At 45.5% G+C, this 20,861-nt stretch overlaps 1 protein-coding gene across 1 annotated transcript; it reads left to right on the top strand.

Moving 5' to 3' along the window:
* The first annotated feature begins 5,226 nt into the window (after positions 1 to 5,226).
* On the top strand, positions 5,227 to 16,479 carry LOC142297436 (taste receptor type 2 member 4-like). Its single transcript, XM_075341664.1, has 2 exons — positions 5,227 to 5,984; positions 16,299 to 16,479. The coding sequence occupies exons 1-2, from the start codon at positions 5,227 to 5,229 to the stop codon at positions 16,477 to 16,479; spliced, it is 939 nt and encodes a 312-aa protein (XP_075197779.1).
* Positions 16,480 to 20,861: the final 4,382 nt, after the last annotated feature.

The raw sequence follows: 20,861 nt of genomic DNA, 5'->3' as shown, positions 1-20,861 counted from the left end.
TTACAAACTTGAGAACTTTTCTTCACTGCTTTTAAAAAACTCCAAACTATTTATGCGCATAATCACTATCTGCAAAATCATACTGACCTGGAGAATCCTATTACCACATCATTTTTACTATATTATAAACATGGTAAATGAAAAACTGAAAAAACAATTCATCATTTGCTCTATTTCACCACATTTGGAATTTTTTGTTCCTTCTTTCCAGTAGATGACGTGATAAAATGAATGGTTTCATTCTAAAGAACAACTTGTCCCACAAAAACAAGCTCTCATATGACTACGTGAATGAAACAATAAAAACGTTATGGCTCAATAAAAAAGGGGAGGAAAAAAAGGAAGTGGTTAAAGAACACGTGGAGAGCGTTGCAGAAGGTTGTCTTGGACTTCAAGAAGATCTACACAACTTTACACCACATTAATGCAATCATTAGTTTTCATCTACAATATGAAGAAGAAATCACTATTTTTTTCCCTTTTACATTTAAAGTAAGTTGTCAGAAACTTTAACCTTCCAAAATACTTTATATGACTGTATTGTCCTTTAAAAGATAAGCCAGTTGATCCCTTTGTGATCCCAAAAGACTGATCCAGGAGGAAGAATTTGTGTTTTGAAGTTCTGTTTGGAAGTGTATTGGGGGGTGACAATGCACTTACAGCTTCTCAGTCTTGTTCTGTATTTGCCACCTAGTAACTCCCACACTGAGTTGATTGATAAGTTGATGCCATGTACCAGCGAAAGCAACCTATCAATCAACCAGAGACGTGTTCTGTTAGGTAGGTAATACAGAACAAAACTGAGAAGCTGTAAGTGCACTCTCATTCCCCCGATACACTTCCAGACAGAACTTCAAAACACAAATTCTTGCTCCTGGATCTGTGTTTTGAAAGCACAAAGACATTCACTCACTTATTTTTTAAAAGCCAACACAGTAATATTAATGGTATCAAGGAGTAAAACTTTGTGTTGTTTCCATTTAGAAGATGTTTTTAGTTTTAATGACTTTTTTAACTTTTATGCATGCATTTACATTTAGGGCAAAAAATATAAAACATATTTTGCAGTTTGATTTCACTAAAATAATTGAATTATTTTAAATTCTATGTTAGGAAATAGGTCTCAACATTTCCTAACATTTCTTAACACAATACATTTTCTAATGCTCTTAAAGGAGAAGTAAAGGGTACTTTATACACTGCGATCTCGCTGGCGAGCATACCTGGCCCCGTCGGTAGTGCATCATGGGCACATCGCTGCCCGTGCTACACAACCTTGCTTACACCCGTCACAAGTACTTACCTGCCTAGCGACGTCGCTGTAACCAGCAAACTACCTCCTTTCTAAGGGGGTGGTTCGTTCGGCGTCATAGCGACGTCACTAAGTGGCTGCCCAAAAGCAGAGGAGGGGCGGAGATGAGCGGGCCGAACATCCCACCCACCTCCTTCCTTCCTCATTGCTGGAGGGACGCAGGTACCGTGAGTTTCTTCATTCCTGCGGTGTTACACATAGCGATGTGTGCTGACGCAGGAACGACAACAACCTCGCTACTCATCTGTCAATGATTTTTGGTGTTGTAGCGACCTCTCCAAAACCAACGATTTTTACCTCTTTTGCGATCGTTTTAGGTCACTCAGAGGTGTCGCTAACGATGGCGGATGTGCGTCACAAACACTGTGACCCTGACGATATATCATTAGTGATGTTGCAGCGTGTAAAGTACCCTTAAGACACATGTTTTTTCATTCGGTGATTTCCAAGCTGAATTACAGAAAAAGATCCAAACGGTCTCTAATTGTCTTTTAAGTGTCTCTGAATGTCTCTAAATGCAAATATAGGTGCAAGCGCCATCTTGTCCTGTATTTTGGGTATCTTTATATAATCATGTTCATAACAGTCCCTCCTTTGGAGATAGCCAAAATCTTACCCTAAAGCCGTCAAGCTTATCAATCTGTCCTAATTCTGATGATGGTTTCACTACCTGTGAGATAACCTATCCCTTGTGGTTGAACCCCTCGCTTAACAGACTTGCACATAAGAAAATCAGATACTATCCCTATCCTCATGGCTATGTTCCACGGTAGCATGCACTATTCTGGGGGAAGTTGGTGGGGGTAATCCTCTCATCAGTTCATACTCATCAGGATCAGTTGAACTCAGAAACTTACATTGTTCAGGTGGTGGTGGTGGTAGGACTTCCTCGAAAGATGCATGCATAGTCATCGTCTCGTCCACGAACTTGGATACCATTTTCTTGACACATGGAACTATGCAGCACATAGTTTAGGCCAATACAATAAAAAAGCAGACAAGTATTATTCCTAACTTAACAAGTACATCTTGCCACCCTTTCCACTAACCAAACCACGTGTCTCATAGCTTTACACCTGAACTCCTTGACAGTTCTTCTGAAAAATCAGTGAGACCCAATAAAGCTTTTGTTATGCTTCCATCTGGACTGGTGAACTTCGGTATGAAGGTATAGCAGTTGGACCCTATCATTTTGCAAATGTTTCAAAAAAACTGACCCATAGATCCTACAAGTGTGTATAGGTGCCAGCTGAAAAAACATAGCAAATACAAAGTGCATACAACAGCACACTAAAATGCCATCAATGTATAAGTGAACTCTGGTACTGCATTACTACTATATGAAAAAATGAGATTTTTAGTTTATGAATTGGCCAACGCATGTAAGCCCGGAAACCAACGACAAGGTCAATCTCAACCTTCCGGGTACCTAACTAAAATGCCACTATCTAGGTTAAAAACATCCATGTCTGGGCAGCTAGACTAAAAAAATCTAACTTGAAATGCCACTATCTGGACTAACCTCCATGTCTGGGCAGCTAGGACACCTGGTATAAGGATCATGAACACAGCCTGGTTTGTAGGGCGGAGTGCTCAGTCCCAAAAAGACTCACTACAAATATTTCAAAAAAACTGACCCACACATCCTACAAGTGTGTATAGGTACCAGCTGAAAAAACATAGCAAATACAAAATGCATACAGCTGCACACTAAAATGCCATCAATGTATAAGGGAACTCTGGTACTGCATTATTGCTATATGAAAAATGAGATTTTTAGTTTATGAATTGGCCAATTCATAAACTAAAAATCTCATTTTTTCATATAGCAGTAATGCAGTACCAGAGTTCCCTTATACATTGATGACATTTTAGTGTGCCGCTGTATGCATTTTGTATTTCCTATCATTTTGCAGTCCCCCCTTTTTTCAGCTAGGATCATGTCAAGGGTCAACCTGTTTCGAAATGCCATAATTGAATAGGGGCCTAATTCTTCAACTATCCCTGTTATGGCATCTCTTGTGTAATTTATGAAATGTTGTTGGTTATAGTAAAGGTAGTTTATCCAATTGACTGCTCCATTGTTAAGCTATTGTCCTAATTGATGGGAGATGGAAGCAGATTGTTGAATGAAAAGTGGTAATTGGGGTTTACGGCTAAGTAGGGCTCCTGGTTTCAGTTTTACTTCTACTGGCTGAACTAGGACTCTTCCAACATTCTCTAGGCCTTGAGACCATATGATGTCTGGAACATGTGCCAGCAATGTGACATCAATCGGCTTTACCTCATTCTTGGATATACAAAAAAGACCAAACACTTGTGAGACCTTGTCTTGGTCAAAAGAGGTGGTTAAAGAAAAAGTATCATCATCACTGAATGAGATACAGGCATGCAATTTCCTGAGTAGTTCTGTCCCCAATAGATTGAATGAGCAAGTTGTGGATCCCACTAGCTGTGAAAGCGTATTGTGGGTTGGTTGTGGACTAAGGTTCAGAGGAGGAATCATAGGGGTATTTCAAGTGCTTCCATCAATTCCTACACATGAAATCACTTCATCTGTAAGACAGTGTGAATCCGGTAAATCAGCAAACCTAACCACACTTCTGGCTGCACCATTATCCACCAGAAAAGGAATAATTTTTCCTTCTACTTCCAATTGTATTGTAGGAGTAGGGCCACTGGCTTGCTTAGGTTTTGTGTATGTAACAGGGTGCAGGGAGCATGTGGATCTGTCCATGAGTCTGACAGCTGACACCCCCTTTCCCCACTTGGAGACACAGGAGGGTTTTAAGAGGCAAGCTTAAGAATTTTCTTACCTTTTTTTATGGAGTTGCACAATTTCCTCCAACGTGTGGAGTCCGTTTGAGAAATGGATGCAATGTCGCGGCTCTCGTAATCCGGACATCTTGTCCTAGCCCCACATTGTGTGCCAACTGATTTGGGGAATGCAATTAAAATGTGCATAAACCATCTGTCTGTAGTTCGAAATATGAGTCAAATATCTGTATACATACAAAATATCCACACAGTGATCAGTAATCAAACAGTTTTGATCAAAGCAGAAAAAAGACTGTTTATTTTATGGAAGTTATATGTTTTTATAATGTACTCTTGGGAAAGATTTGGAATCCTTCCAAAGGGCACAATTCTTTATCATATCACTTCTTAACACTAGAACGCATACCTGGGGTCTCGCAGGCCTGCTAGGTCATTTGTTTCTATGGTAGATTGAATTGCTTGCGCGTTCTAGGGTTAACACTGTACTTTTTCTAATACACTTAGAGAAGTAATACACATGTTTCTTCATTTGGCGATTTCCAAGATGAATTGACAGGAAAAGATCCAAACAGTCTTTAAGTGTCTCTTAAGTGTCTCTGAATACGGGTTCAAGCACCATCGTGTCCTGTATTTGGGGTATCTGCATATAATCATGTCCATAACACTCTGTATTGTACTAAATTAACTAAAATTTCCTCAGTGAGCTCAATCTGACTATGACAGGGCAGTTATAATTGTTTTATCAGATGTTTGTGAATTCCTCTTAGTTGCATTTTGACCACAAACTATCTGGAGGGAATCTGCTGGGAATCAAAGAATTTATGAAGATATCTTTGTGCAATGTGTTTCAAGACATTCACATGCAAAAATTAATTTTAATCCCAAAATACATGTAATTACGGAAAAAAGGCATCTAAAGGTTGACAACCGTTTTATTAAATTTGATTAAAAGTGAGCAGGCAAGTCATTTTGTAATACGATTCACCACGCAGTTTTGTATATTGATATGTTCTTGGTTTCCATAAAGCTGTTTGCATTATGATTTGCATTTTTCTGAGAGACAAACAGATCATTCCCCAAACTAATTATAAGCAGTATCACCTTCTATCGGAGCAGATCACTAATACCCAGAGGAGATGGAGTCTTACTTAGAGAGAAAATATCCTATACTACACACCAGTCTGCTTGTTACAACAGAAATTGCCTTCATAGTTGGACTAATGACCCATGCGTTCATTGTGTCTGTCAATCTCATTGACTGGAGAAGTGGAAGAACCATGACCCCATCTGACCAAGTCATCACCTCCATCATGATATCAAGGATGATTTTACAATCTGTTCTTCAGCTGAGTCTTTTCTTGGAGTTATTCTGTGCAATGTGCTCCCCCATATGTCATTTGACTTTCCGAATCATTTGTTTCTCCTCTATGTATTCCTCCATCTGGTTGTCCACTCTACTCTGCGTTGTTTTTTTTGTGAAGATCTCGAACTTTCGCAGTGTCGTCTTTTTATGGTTTCGGAAGATTATTTCTGAAAGGATCCTATTATTCATTTTGTTTAGTTTTATTGTTTCTCTAGCTCAAACCTCAATGATATATTTAGTCCTTTATGTTCCAGATATTCACCATGTTTCTGTGAACTCAACACGTGATAATTTGGATCAAATATTTGATGCCGTGCTTGGCTTGTCCTTGGCTGGCTTTCTTGGTCCGTTGCTGATATTGTTACTGTCGTCAGTGCTTCTTATGATCTCTCTGTACTTTCACATCAAGCGGATGAAGTGTAATGGAAAAGGAACCTGCTCTGTGGATGTCTATTATCAGATCATTACGTACACCACTGGCTCCATCTTTACCTCTGCATTATGTGTCATCATACACGGATTAACTGACAGGTACTATTACTTCTTGGGTTTTGTAGTGTTGTCTTTGTCATGGACCACTTTTATAACATTGCATTCAAGTTTTTTGATCTATGCAACACCGAAGTTGAAAAATAATTTCTTTAGGATCCTTAGGTATTTATGCAATGGCTTAAACAAGAAAGAAGAGCCTGGAGGCTTAGCAATGACTGTCCTTACCTGATTTGTGTACATTGGTTCTTAGCTCTAAATGTAAAGATCTGTTCATTACGTTCTCTATTGTTCTAATATATCCTGAGATGTCTGGAGTGTGATATCTAGCTTTAAACCCCCCCCATAATTTTGTGATGCTCTATGGGATCTGTCTGTACCATATGTGTCTATCTGTGGCTACCTAGTGGTATAATCTGTGCTGTAATCTGTCCAAGGTTTTGTTAGTGTGTTCTAATATTGATGAGTTATGGGTTGACTTAAGTCAACCTTCAACCTTAAAAAACTATGAAACTATGAAATATGCTTTGAAAATAATCGGAATCATTAAAAAAATAAGGTTGTACAAATCTCTAGTGCTTCATTCAATATCAGTAAATTGTTTGATGCTCAATTTAAGTCTCATTTTTTATCCAAATTGCACAATGTACAGTACTAGCAGTCAATATGTTTTTAGTAAAGACATTCCACTCATTTGTTCCTTCAATCAGTTTGTGTTATTGTCACGGGTGTGTCACATGTTACAGACAGTCATGCGGTTTCTGGCCATAGAAGGTCACGGTGTCTGACTGCGCAGAATGCTCCCTGACTTTCCATTGCTCCAGCTGTCAGTATTCATTGGTATAGGAAGCTTTTCTGCTGGATTCATCTCTTGACTCTAGTTTCAGAAGGGTAGTGCAAAATCAAGTATCATAGATCATAGATAGATAAAAAACCCTTAAAAACTATTTTTATTCAGATAATTTAAAATCCCGATAGGTATGTGACATCTGGTGAGTATCTAACTAAAGGTGCACAGAAAAAGGGAGAATATTGCTGACCCTAAACTGGCCACTCCCTCCTGTGCCCTACCTACCAGCGGAGGTTGGCACCCTAAAATTGCGTAATGCCGCCCCCACTCACCGTAGGCTTCCCCTACCTATCCCTGTATGCCCCTGCCGAATAAAGTGCAGTGCCTCAATAAAGTGCCTAGTGATACATAAAGTGCACAGTGCAAAAATAATTTTATCCAAATCGGCAGATACAGGGTAGGTACGTATAGTTATAGGGTACTTATCCCTCTCTCCAATAAGATAGTTATAGTAGATTAAGGTCTGAAGCCTCTCATGGACAAGAAACCTCAATGCATTTCCCCTTCTTTGTGGTTCATTAGGAGGTTGATGAAATTGCCCTATTTTATGGGCTAGTCGCCATGAAAATACCTGAATGTAAAAAGACATTTCTTAGTATTTCCTGATTACCGGAAAGTCTCAAGACAATCACCAAATGTGAAGGTATTACTCCTACTTACTCAGTAGTTGTACTCTTTAGGAGCCAGCTTCTGGTATGATGGCCAGAGATGAGTCCAGCTCCCAGCACAATGGCTAATATCAGATGGATGTGATATCATTGGTATTAATGGGATATCCCCAAGCCTATCGGGATTTTAAATTAACTGAATAAAAATTGTTTTTAAGTTGTTTATGATCTATGATACATGATTTTGGATTCATCTCTCTTCTTTTTGGACACATCAGGAGCTCAACTTACACCCAGCTGCTGATTATCTGTGCCACCCCCATACTTGCAGCAGCCTGGCTGCTCAGATCCGGATCCGCTACGTGGCTCGAGGGATCCTCCGGACCCGGGGGTCACGCGGACACGCCAAATAAAATGGGGGACGTAGTTGTACGGGCTTGGCCGTACTCGGTTCGTGACGCCACCCACGGTGTGTGGTGAGATGGGACAAAACCGCTGCTATTGTGGGACACCCGGGAGAGATGTGATGGCAGCTGAATGTTAACCTCTCCGTGGGTAGGGAAGGATGCCCCAGGGTCCAGTGTCTCTGTGCAGGGTATGACAATGGCGGGGGCCTGCGTGCCCAGACATATAAGGGGACAGTTTGTTACTCACAGTCAATGAACCACACAAGTCTTTTGGTAAACCAAAGGTGCTGGTGGCCGACTGCTGCAGCTGGTTGTATGCTGGTCCTCCACCTGGGCTGGTGGTCGCCGTCTTTTCCCTCTGCACTGTATTCTGTAAATTTGGACTTCCCGGTCTGGAACACGGGAGTCCGCTCCTGGTTGGCTGTGTACCTAAGGAGCTGTGCCTGCTGATGCTGATGCATGGGATTTATGGCCCTGGCAGTGGCCCTTTACCTTTTCTGTGTGTGGTTGTCTGCTTTTGGGTCTTTGGTTGGGACAGGACCTGTAATCCTGCCCTCAATCGGTTAATTAGCTAGGCCGTCAATTTTGGTCCTGGCTTCAGGGTCCGAGTACCCCCACTGTGCACGGTTTCCGGGTCGGGTCTCTCTGGTGTCTCACCGGTGGGCTCCAACCCTATCCCGGTCCACCTCGGATCTCCAGCTGCCATCTTCCCATCTCCTGCGGACGGAGACCACCGTCTGCCACCTTGCCAAGGTACAAGGGCTCCAACCCTGGTGCCTGTCAACTTAGACTCCACTGTGAACTCCTCTCAAGTTTACCTACAGACTCCACTCGACTTAAATGACTGTTTTCCTGCCCTGAGCTGTCTAGACCCCTAGGTGAGCATGCCATAACCGCCTGGTCCTACCCACTGGTGTGGTTGTCTGGCCCTATGGGGGGGGGCTGTGACTAGGATTTTCCTTGACTTTGCTGTAACCCTGTGAGGGAATGTGTTGTGCGGGGGCCTATCTGTGACTCCTGGTTTTGCCAGGGCATCACACATTTATGTTCCCTTCATGTTTAAAAACACCTTCATTCCTTGAACTAGTGCTCTGGTGCTAGTGATATTTTCAGTTCCTTCATGTCCAGGTTGCAAGCAGGTAGCTTGTACTCCTCTGTGGTATTGTGGCGCCTCTGACCAGGTTAGGCACCACTGAGTACTGCACCCATGCAGAAACAGTGCTTCCAGGTAATCCTAAGGACCAGAACGAGGTGTGTACGCACAGACACATAGCAACCAGTTCCCCCACACGATTAGATGGGACCCTTGGGAAGCCTCCAGAGAGAGCTGGCCTTCAAATCTTATCAAGGGGTGAAGCGGAGGGGCTGGGAGCTAAAGTGCTGAGGTTGTCAGGAAGTGAGGAGAGCCAGTCTGCTAGTGGTGGTGAGCTGAGGCCGCGAGGTAGATGCGCGCGCTGCCACGAGTCAGACCCTGCACGTGAGTTGTAGCCGTTAGTGGGGGAGAACGGTCACTGAGAGAGGAATGAGAAGGTGCTCCTGGTGACCAGGCACGTACGGGGAATAGGTCCCTAGAGCAGACCCCAGTTCAATGACCTGCTAAATCTGCTGGTGAGGAGAACAACAAGTACCTTACCAACCTTTCAGAGTGCAAGCCTCAGCAGCAAAACAGGGACCCATAAGAAGACAGAGCCTGGAGCCATCTCACCTGTTCCACATTGCCAGCAGATGGGCCAAACACAGGGGAGAAAAGGCAGTAGCAAATCCCTGGATAGACCCCCGTGGTACTTCAGGTCAGGGGGTTATCCGAACACAGAGTGCTAGGAAGGCGAGCTAATAGGTTACCCTCAGACTGGCCCAAAAGAGACCTGGTCCTACATGGTTGATCACAGCAACGCCCGGGTCAGCTCACGATAACATCAGCAAAGTGAGTAAAAAGCAGTTGAAAGACTTTTAGACTCAGCCTGTGTTATTACGGGACCCCCTACCCTACTCACCCGAGCCCCTGGGGCCTGCCTCACTCATGGGAGGCCACACCATCTAGGTGCAGACCCCATCAGCCCCAGACGCTGGTCAAACCAGCAGCGGCGGTCCTCCATATCCCTTACCGCAAGCCGGGAGTGGCGTCACGAGAAATAAATAAAACTGACATTACCTGTTGCCATATTTAACAAGACCTGTGGTGTCCCTGAAAAGGATCCTCATCACTTGGGTCGCGACAGTATCATTGCTGAAAACTTTGCTGAACTTCTACCTGAGTCATCAAATGATAAGTAGTTCATGCTTTCCCCACATGTGTTGTCCTCGTGTCTTCTCTAGTTGTTTAGGTGGGTGGTTGATGAATAGGTCACCCCAAAAAACAAAGTCCACAGCACCTTGGTCAAAAAAATGGACTGCCTGTGTAAAACAACACAATCAGCAGTTCAGGGACACACCTCCATAATCAATGGATTACTTGATGCAAACATACCAAAGTAAAGATGACAGGGTCCCATCGGGTGAAGTTCAATTCATATTTCTTCCATCACATATACTGAAAGAAGCAATGTTTCGAACAGTTTGGTCTTCATCAAGCTTGGTAAAGATCAAATTGGTCAAAACGTCACTGTTTTCACTATATCTGATGGAACAAATACAGATATTGAACTTCACCCGATGGGACGCTGTCATCTTTACTTTGAAGAGCTCATCCCATCTGTACCCTATTTAGGGCCCAACACTAGAGATACCTAGGGTCAGGTATCCAGCTCAGCTCATAGGTGCGGAATCTATCTAGGGTGGTGAGGGACCTCAGGGACCAGCAGTAGGTTTGGTCAGGGGTCACAATCCTCTCCTTTCCCTAGACAAAGGGTTTCACCTCAATTCCCTTTCGACATGCAGTTAGTACTTCCTGGCGTAACAGTTTTGCAGTTGAACGTTTTGCAAATGGGGTTGTGATTGAATATTGTGCAAGGTACCTCAAAAGTAATAAAATACTCAAATAAAATGAAAAACGTCTGTAGAACTGTGACTAAAATCTGTGGAGGAATCTGTGGAGAATTCTCTCAGGCCATGTCACCAACATGACAACCATATTGAATGCTGCCATCTTTGATTCAACTTAAGTTTTCCAAATAGAAAAGCAGATACATGACCCATCAAACTGGTGGAGAATTTCACCACAAAAGCAATGTAGCTCTCCATGACAATTTCATGTTATTAATTTTAACATTAAAACTGTGATGTTCCTTCTGTACAGATGGTGTAAAGGGTGGCAATATCTCAAACCGAATGTTTTACGCTCATTCCCACTTCTGATGAATAAATCACATCATTGCAGAAAATTTTAAGCAATGCTGCACAGACATGCTACTCATTCCCCAACCGTGCAATTGCCGAAATTCTGAGAAACAAGTTTGGTAGGCAATAATTCAAAAACTGGACAACTAAAAACTGGACGACTAAGGAGGTGACTGCAACATGGTTCTAAATTCAATCAGCAAAATCCTTAAAAATATCCTAATTTGTATTTCTTTATTTTAGTCTCTTGTGTAGCGTCATTAATTCCACAGTGGTTTACAGACCTCATCATCACTGTCCACACTGGGGCTCACAGTCTACATTCCCTTTCAGTATATTGTTCAAGTGTAAGAGAAAACCCACAAAAACACAGGAGAACATACAAACTCCTTCCAGACGTTGTCCTACCATGCCCGAATTCAGTGAATCTTCCCAGAAAGAGCACCTTACAAATTCGGATGTTGCAACATCTGACTGAGGCTGTTCGGCCAATCATAAAGTTCAGATAAACTCTATTTTTTCTTTTGTGTTCTGTTCAGTGATGCAAAATGTTTGACAATTACAGTATTGATATGGGAAACTCCTTGAGGTGCTCACGTGTGCTTCATTTATCAGAAATTAGGACAATGTCAATGTCGCGGGCGGGGAGGAGGGTGTCAGCACACTACGCTCACCCCTTCGGCTCGGGTCCAGCGGTTGCTGCTAAGTGGTGGCTCGAGCCGTGGGCCGGATCCCGGGGGTTCTCGAGCGGCACTCCTCGCCCGTGAGTGAAAGGGGGTAGTTGGGTGTGGGGATGGTTTATTGTCCGTGACGCCACCCACGGTTGTGGTGATTTCACCACCGCTGCTCGATATGGGAATCCCGGGGATGGTGATGCGGAGCAGCCAGGTGTTGTGTTGCCCCTCCGTGGGTAGGGGTTGGTGATCCCGGGGCCCGGTGATGAGATGGGAGATGCAGGGCCTGGTGGGCACAGGGACGCGGGGGCAGCGCTGTGCCTTGCGGCACTGTGGTACTCACTCAGCCTGAGACGTTGACACAGTTTTACGGTAAACCACACGGCTGGAAAGACGGTTCCCACGGACGGCTGCACTTGCTCTCCCAGTAGGTGACGGTGATGTCCCTTTTCCTTGCACCTTTGTTTCTGTGTTGGTAGCGATGGGTTCCCACCGGTAACCCGCTCCCCGGCTTCAAGCTGGACCGGAGGAGCTCTACTCTTTGCCCGCAGGCGCTGGCCCTGAGAAACTGGTGCCCTGGCGGTGGCGGTGTTTCTACTACAATGGTTGGGCTGTTGCCTTCAATCGGGACTTGGTTGTTGGGGGATCTGCGTCCCCTTCACTGACGGATTTGGCAAATTATGGCGACTCCAAGCCTTGCCGGGGTCCGAGAGGCCCCTGCCCTGGTGCTGACTGTCCTTTGGTACACTGCTCCAGACCGCCGGGCCACTACCCGTCCGCGGTCCTTCCAGGAACTTCCAAACGGTCCCCCTCCAGACAGTCACCGCCGTTGCTGACCTTGCTGACCCTGTCCTGCACACAGCTGGACTCACTTCAGGCTTTCTTTCTGTCACCTTTCACCTTCCTTCAACTTCTCTTTCTCCTCCTTTACCACTTCCACTTCACTTCCTTTCACTTTCACCTCCTAAACTAATCTGCCTGGTTCTTCCCGCCTCCAGAGCTGTGAACTCCTCGGTGGGCGGAGCCAACCGCCTGGCCCACCCCCTGGTGTGAACATCAGCCTCTGGAGGAAGGCAACAAGGATTTTGGTTAGCTTTGATGTGATTTGATTTGTTTGCTTGCCCAGGGCGTCACATTCCCCCTTAGCAAAATGCAGACCGTCCGCGGGCTGCCCATCCAACACCGGTTTTATTTTTCTGTAAATGCATAAAAAGGTATAACATGGTAAAACGGTAACATATTTACATTTTTAATGAATCTTCCCATAACGGGAGGCACTTTTACTTAAACGTTTCAAACGGTTTACAGTTACGGTTTCCGCTCTCTCCCACCCAAGCAACCTGGCCCTGATGCTGCCCCTAAAGCCCAGGCAGCACCCCTTGACCCACAGTCCAGCACAAGTCACCCGAGCGGGATCTGTCCTTCCCCTCCAGAGGGTAGCCACCGGTTCCTTTGGTGGCTGGGCCCCAGCCGGCTCTGCTGCGGGCCCTTCCTCCAACCTGCCTCTCCGGAGGCGGCATTGCGGAAAACGGTAACGGTAAACAACTTATTTACAAGCCACTTAACGTTTGTGGGTGCCCTGCAAGTTCACGGGCTTGTCCATGGATAGTTCCCATGCAAACTTTTTAAACGGTCCCCACGGGGACAACGGTGCCGGCTCCGGCCGGTTGCAAATCACTTTTTGACAATCAGGTGAAGTACACGGTAATCATTTTTCTTATCATTCTTTTTCAAACTTTCAAACTTTCAAACTTTCAACACACATGTAAACTCAGACTTTGGTCCCAACGGGGACGGTGCAACGGGCATTCGCTGCCCTATTCCGGATATTCAGGCTCTGGTGCTGCTGCTAAGGGAGGGGGCGCGGCGCTCACTCGGGACTCGTGGCTGCCCCTTAGCTTAGCGTCCAGCGCGAACCACCCCCGCTCCCCACAGTGCCGGGTGTATTGCACGATGTCGCCCGGCATCAGATTGCGGCCGGGATGCTCTTCAGGCAGGTGGGCATTCATATCCCGCCGGGCTATAAACACTTCGGCCTCCAGGCCTGGTTCGTAAATAAACCCATAGCCCCGGCGGACATCAAACCGCCTCACCTGCCCCACGTACAACGGGCCCCGGACACGGAACGTGGCCTGGCGGAAATTCTCCTTCTCCCTTATCGCTCTGGCCACCAGCTCAGTCTTCTTCCGTTCCCTTTCAGCGATCTCCAGGCCCAACGGTACCGGCTCCCTATCCCAAAACGGCGCTGCTGCGAGCTCCGGCGCACGGGTCGGGCCCCGCGGGACATTCTTGACGTTGCCCACTGTCAGGAATCTGGGCGGCATGTCCCGCGGTGTCTTGGCCTTGGGCGCTGCCTTACAGCAACAACCCGGCGCTACCTCAGCCGAGTTGTGGGGGATGGGCATAGGGGCTTTCCGCTGCTGGGCCTTCGGCTCGGAGCGGGTCATCGGCTCCGGCTCGGGGGACGTTTCAGGGGATGCCTCCGGTTCAACCTTCGGGATCTTCCACGGCAACACCTCCGGTTTACTACGGGCTCCGGCTACAGGTTGGCCCGCCTGGGCGGGGACGCTGGGTGTTGCTACCGGTTGCGGTGGTAGCAGGCCTAATGGTGGGGTCACGGCCTCCGGGACGGGTGGCGAGGGAGGCAGCGGGGGGAGAGGGCTTGGACCGGGTCCCTCAGCCGCAGCGACCGGTCCCTCGGGGACATAGGGGCGTGGGTCACTCACCCTCCCTTTCTCCGCTTCCTCCTCGCGTCTCCGCACGGTGGCTATAACGTCCGCCATGTCGGCCTCCCACTCCTCCATGAGGAGCTGCATCTTCACCTGCAGCCGTTGGTAGAGCTGCGCGGTCCGGATCTCCACCCACGCCGCGGTTCCAGGCGCGGGGGCTACGGTGTCGCGGGACGGCATCCACATGGTGACTTCTTCTTCTTCCAGGAACGGTATGTCTGCAGAGTCCTGGCGTCCCTGCTTCTATAGCTACAGCTACATGCAGCCAGCCGCCATCGCGTCCCCCTTAGCTCTTCCCGGCCCCTCCTCTCTCGGGGCCGGGTTTTGGCCTTCGCGCCTCTGCTACTCGAGAAGACGCTCGAGCGGGAACTTTTCGCGCCAAAGATGGCGGCTTCTGAAATCTTTCAGCCGGATACCTCCGGCGGTAACAAGGCGTACCTCTACCAAACGGCAGAGCGGTAGGATCCTGTTCGTGACGCCAAGTTGTCGCGGGCGGGGAGGAGGGTGTCAGCACACTACGCTCACCCCTTCGGCTCGGGTCCGGCGGTTGCTGCTCAGTGGTGGCTCGAGCCGTGGGCCGGATCCCGGGGGTTCTCGAGCGGCACTCCTCGCCCGTGAGTGAAAGGGGGTAGTTGGGTGTGGGGATGGTTTATTGTCCGTGACGCCACCCACGGTTGTGGTGATTTCACCACCGCTGCTCGATATGGGAATCCCGGGGATGGTGATGCGGAGCAGCCAGGTGTTGTGTTGCCCCTCCGTGGGTAGGGGTTGGTGATCCCGGGGCCCGGTGATGAGATGGGAGATGCAGGGCCTGGTGGGCACAGGGACGCGGGGGCAGCGCTGTGCCTTGCGGCACTGTGGTACTCACTCAGCCTGAGACGTTGACACAGTTTTACGGTAAACCACACGGCTGGAAAGACGGTTCCCACGGACGGCTGCACTTGCTCTCCCAGTAGGTGACGGTGATGTCCCTTTTCCTTGCACCTTTGTTTCTGTGTTGGTAGCGATGGGTTCCCACCGGTAACCCGCTCCCCGGCTTCAAGCTGGATCGGAGGAGCTCTACTCTTTGCCCGCAGGCGCTGGCCCTGAGAAACTGGTGCCCTGGCGGTGGCGGTGTTTCTACTACAATGGTTGGGCTGTTGTCTTCAATCGGGACTTGGTTGTTGGGGGATCTGCGTCCCCTTCACTGACGGATTTGGCAAATTATGGCGACTCCAAGCCTTGCCGGGGTCCGGTGCTGACTGTCCTTTGGTACACTGCTCCAGACCGCCGGGCCACTACCCGTCCGCGGTCCTTCCAGGAACTTCCAAACGGTCCCCCTCCAGACAGTCACCGCCGTTGCTGACCTTGCTGACCCTGTCCTGCACACAGCTGGACTCACTTCAGGCTTTCTTTCTGTCACCTTTCACCTTCCTTCAACTTCTCTTTCTCCTCCTTTACCACTTCCACTTCACTTCCTTTCACTTTCACCTCCTAAACTAATCTGCCTGGTTCTTCCCGCCTCCAGAGCTGTGAACTCCTCGGTGGGCGGAGCCAACCGCCTGGCCCACCCCCTGGTGTGAACATCAGCCTCTGGAGGAAGGCAACAAGGATTTTGGTTAGCTTTGATGTACCTAACTGGGTGTAGGGTGTGTTGGTGCAATGACCTGTGACCCCTGGCTTGCCCAGGGCGTCACATTAACACATTCTGCTTGGGATACTGCCAAACTTTACATAATCTGCACAGAAGGAAAAACTGTTTTACTAAAAGTTGACATTCTATGAAAATTCTCTACCAGTTTGATATGCCACGCACCTATTTTTCTATTGTAGAACTAAAGATGGCAGCATCAAAGATATCTGCCGAAATGATGACAGGGACCAAGAGGTGTCCTCCGATCTCCTAGCTGGTCTAAAATTGCATTCCTATCTGTCAAATCCATTTATTTTTCATAGATGTTCCCTTACTTTCATGTTCATTTCGCTGATTGATTTTCAGTCTTCAAAGACTTAAATTTACTTTAACAATTTATTTTTTAACTCTGATATTTACTGACTTAATTCTAAAGTAATAAGTAGAACACTGCACATCCAATGGGGATTACATGTAAAGATGCTGGATAAATAATGCCCAAGGAGGTCCTTTTAACACGATAATAATAGATTAAGTGTCAATAGTAATGCTTCTTTATATCATGGACCAGAGCTGCATAGTGGCGACAAGGCCACACAACATAAGTGTCACTTACTCAGAAACCGGAGGGTTGAAGAGTTGCAGATGGAACCAACGGATGGTGTGCATGTTCTGTAGTATGCTTAAAGCTTTCCTACAAAGACTGAATGCAAGTATGGCGGAGTAAGTTGTGCAGAGCAGGTGGCAAAAAACGCAATATAGACTGGAGCACCCCGGCCGGTGGTGTCCCGGCTATAATGGAGTCGCGTGTGGAGTAGCGTGTGACGTCGCAAGGTCAGGTGGTGAGCACTACGGGCTCACGCTGGGTCCAAGAACCAACGTGTTTCAAAGGACTGTGCGTCCTTCTTTGTCAGGGATTACAGACCAAGACGTGAAGCTGCTATTTAAAGTCACAAGTCCACTAGTGGAGGATCCAACACATTGGATGCCACCTACTTCATTAACAACTTGCTAGAATACCTGCAATTCTCAACATAAACTCTGCATGCAAATGTACATACATGTACAAGTTTGTGCAATTATTGAATGTTCTCAGTGAGAGGAACAAAATTAAAATCTTGTGATACCTTTTAATGGCTAACTAAAATAAAATAAAGTATCATAGTATCATAGTATCATAGTTTTTAAGGTTGAAGGGAGACTCTAAGTCCATCTAGTTCAACCCGTAGCCTAACATATTGATCCAGAGGAAGGCAAAAAAAAATAATCTCAGATCCCTGACGGACATCTCAGGTCCGACAGGGACCTGAGATGTCTCGAAAGCTTGCTTTGTAACATCACTTTATTTTAGTTAGCCAATAAAAGGTATCACAAGATTATAATTTTGTTCCTCTCACTGAGAACATTCAATAATTTTTCAACTGGCTAACACGGTACCAAAACCTTTTCACTTGTAACCAAGTTTGTGCATACATCGCCGTGTATATTTTTAAATAAGACAATGAAAAATGTAATTTTGAAGAAAATAGCGAAAAAGTAAGCTACCAAGCCTAAAATGCCCAGGTTAGGCTTTCTAGGGTTAAGCCACTTTGTAACCAGTTTGGCAGTAAGCTTTAAGATCCTGGCTGATGTCTTGAGATGTTCTTCAGTATTGCCACATAATCTTCTTTCCTCATGATGCCATCTATTGTGTGAAGTCACCAGTCCCTCCTGCAGCAAAACAACCCCACAACATGATGCTGCCACCTCCGGGTGTCACAGTTGGGATGGTGTTTGTAGGCTTCAAAGCTTCTCCCTTTTTCCTGCAAACATAGCAATGGTCATTTTTAGTTTTGTCAGACCACAGGACATGTCTCCAAAATTTAAGTTCTATATTCCTGTGTGTATTTGCAAACATTAATGTGGCTTTCTTCTGTATCTTTTGGAGTAATGCCTTCTTCCTGGTAGAGTGGCCTTTCAGTCCATGTTGATACAGAATTCATTTCACTGTGGACACAAATTTACCAGCTTCCATCAGCATCTTCAAAATGTCTTTTGCTTTTCTGTTCTTGGGTTGATCTGCACATGTGTGACCAAAGCACTTTTATTTCTGGTACACAGAACCCATCTCCTTCCTAAACAGTATGGTGGCTGGACATTCCCATCTTGTTTGTACTTGCGTATAATTGTTTGTACAGATGAATGAAGCACCTTCATGTATCTGGAAATTGCTCCCAAGGATGAACCAGACTTGTGCAAGTCCACAATTCTCTTCCTGAGATCTTTGTCATGATTCAAGCTGGTATCTGCTGCTGTGCTATCTCCCAGCTCCGGACTGGTCATGTCAGGGGTTAATTTCTCCCTAGTGTGTGCTGCTGACTTTGTTTAGGTACCCGATCTGCCCTGCTGTGCAAACTCTCCCGCCTAATCTGTGTCTGTCTGTCCTCCCCCGACCCCATCTCACTTATCATACCTGTTTGGACCTCCTGGTACTTCACTTATGCTCCTGTCCCTGACTTAGCTCTGTCTCTTTCTTCAGCTTTCTATTACCGTTTGGCTCCTGACCCCTTTGTTTGCTTCCGACTCTGAGTTCGTTCTCCCCTTGTACATTGATTTGACTTCCTGTTGCTGACTCAGCTCTCTCTGCTGCCACCTTGTGGTGACTTTGCTGTACTACTCCTGGTCACGTCTTAGTGCAGCGTGATGTTACTTTGCTGCCACCTTGTGGTGACTCCGCTTTACAACTCCGAGCCACATCTTAGTGCAGCGTGAAATTCTTGACTGATTTCTTTTGATTTTCCCATGATGCTACACAGAAAAGAAAGCAATTTATTTCAGGTGTGCATTAAAATACAGCTTACAGGTGTGCCTCTAATTAATTCAGATGGTGCCAATAAACCTATCAGAAGCTTCCAAAGACATGACATCATCATATGGGCGGTCCCATATTGTTTAAAGGCACAGTACTCTTAATGTAAGTAAAGTTTTGACATTGCATAAAGTAATGCAAATGCCTTAAAACATTCTCTCTCTCATTATTCTGGCTTTTAGCAAATATAAATAATTTTGGTTCCTAATTGACCTAAAACGGGAAAGGTTTATTCTGATTTCATGTCAGATAGTGAGAAAAACCTGCAGATGTGTCTATTTAAATAGTGTATGTAAACTTATGGTTTCAACTGTATATGGAGAGTAGTTGTGTAAAAAAGGAACTTTTTTTATTTATTTATTTTTACACTTTACTCAGGCAGATGGACAGCCTCTGTGTGGGCCACCAATCAGGGATGCTGGCTCACCGACAGTCTGACTGCCGTCAATCACAGGCGCTATCACAGCCAATAAGCGAGCACTTTTTTAATTTTTTTTTTGCTCTTTATTTCGTATTTTTTTTATATTGTTAACATTTTTTTTTTACTTTTTTAATTTATTTTTTACCCAGCCTTAAGCCCGCTTTACACGCTGCAATGTATCTTACGGTTAGGATGTGTCGGCGGGGTCACGTCGTAAGTGACGCACATCCGGCATCGTAAGGTACATTGCAGTGTTTAACAGGTACATGCGATTGCGATTGAACGGTAAAACGTTCATCACATACACATCGTATCTGTCTCTAGAATTGCACGTCAGATTGTTCATCGTACCCGGGGTAGCACACATCGCAGTGTGTGACACCCCGGGAACGATGAACAGATCTTACCTGCGTCCTGCAGCTCCCGGCCGCTAATGCAGAAGGAAGGAGGTGGGCGGGATGTTTACGTCCCGCTCAGCTCCGCCCCTCCGCTTCTATTGGCTGGCTGCCGCATGACGTCATGTGACGCCGAACGTCCCTCCCACTCCAGGAAGTGGACGTTTGCCGCCCACATCGAGGTCGTATGGACGGGTAAGTACGTGTGACGGAGGTGAATCGTCTGTCCGGCACATTCAACAAATTGAACATGCCACACATACAATGGGGGCATTGCAAATCGCATACGATATCGTATGCGAAATTGCAACGTGTAAAGCAGGCTTAATGATGAAACATCAACTTCCCCTGCCCTGATCTCTGATCTATTACTACACAATGCTTTTACGTTACAGGGCATCTGATCAGTGCCTTTATATATATATATATATATATATATATATATATATATATATATATATATATATATATATATATATATATATATATATATAATATGATACATATCTGACAGCTGCAGATGATTTTAAAAGCTCTTCTTGTGAACCATGCGCCATTGTAGCGCCTTACATGTACATCCATTTTTGAGACCGCACTTCCCGTGGCGCCATCTCATGAAGGAGTTAAAATTTACACATATTTAACATCTCTGTATTCATAAAAGTCAGATCTTTAACATATTAAACCAATCAGTGAGTGATGTAAGGAAAAAAAATCCCATCAAGACGCCAATATTACATTTTTTTCCTTGCGGCAACAAAGGAATAAACTGAAATAATCAGTGATAAAAATATTATCTATCCCCAATTTATATTACTAAAAATATCAACTCAGGTCAGAAAATTAAGCCCTTATATAGCCTTGTCGATGTAAAAGTTAAAACGTTACGGCTCTGGAGAAATGGGGACTCAGGCAAAATTTTATTTTTTTGTTACAAACTTGAGAACTTTTCTTCACTGCTTTTAAAAAACTCCAAACTATTTATGCGCATAATCACTATCTGCACAATCATACTGACCTGGAGAATCCTATTACCACATCATTTTTACTATATTATAAACATGGTAAATGAAAAACTGAAAAAACAATTCATCATTTG

The sequence above is a fragment of the Anomaloglossus baeobatrachus genome, chromosome 3 (genome assembly GCF_048569485.1).
Source record: "Anomaloglossus baeobatrachus isolate aAnoBae1 chromosome 3, aAnoBae1.hap1, whole genome shotgun sequence".
NCBI lineage: Eukaryota > Metazoa > Chordata > Amphibia > Anura > Aromobatidae > Anomaloglossus > Anomaloglossus baeobatrachus.
The sequence above is the reverse complement of the archived record's forward strand: the minus strand, read 5'-3'. Positions and strand labels throughout refer to the sequence as shown.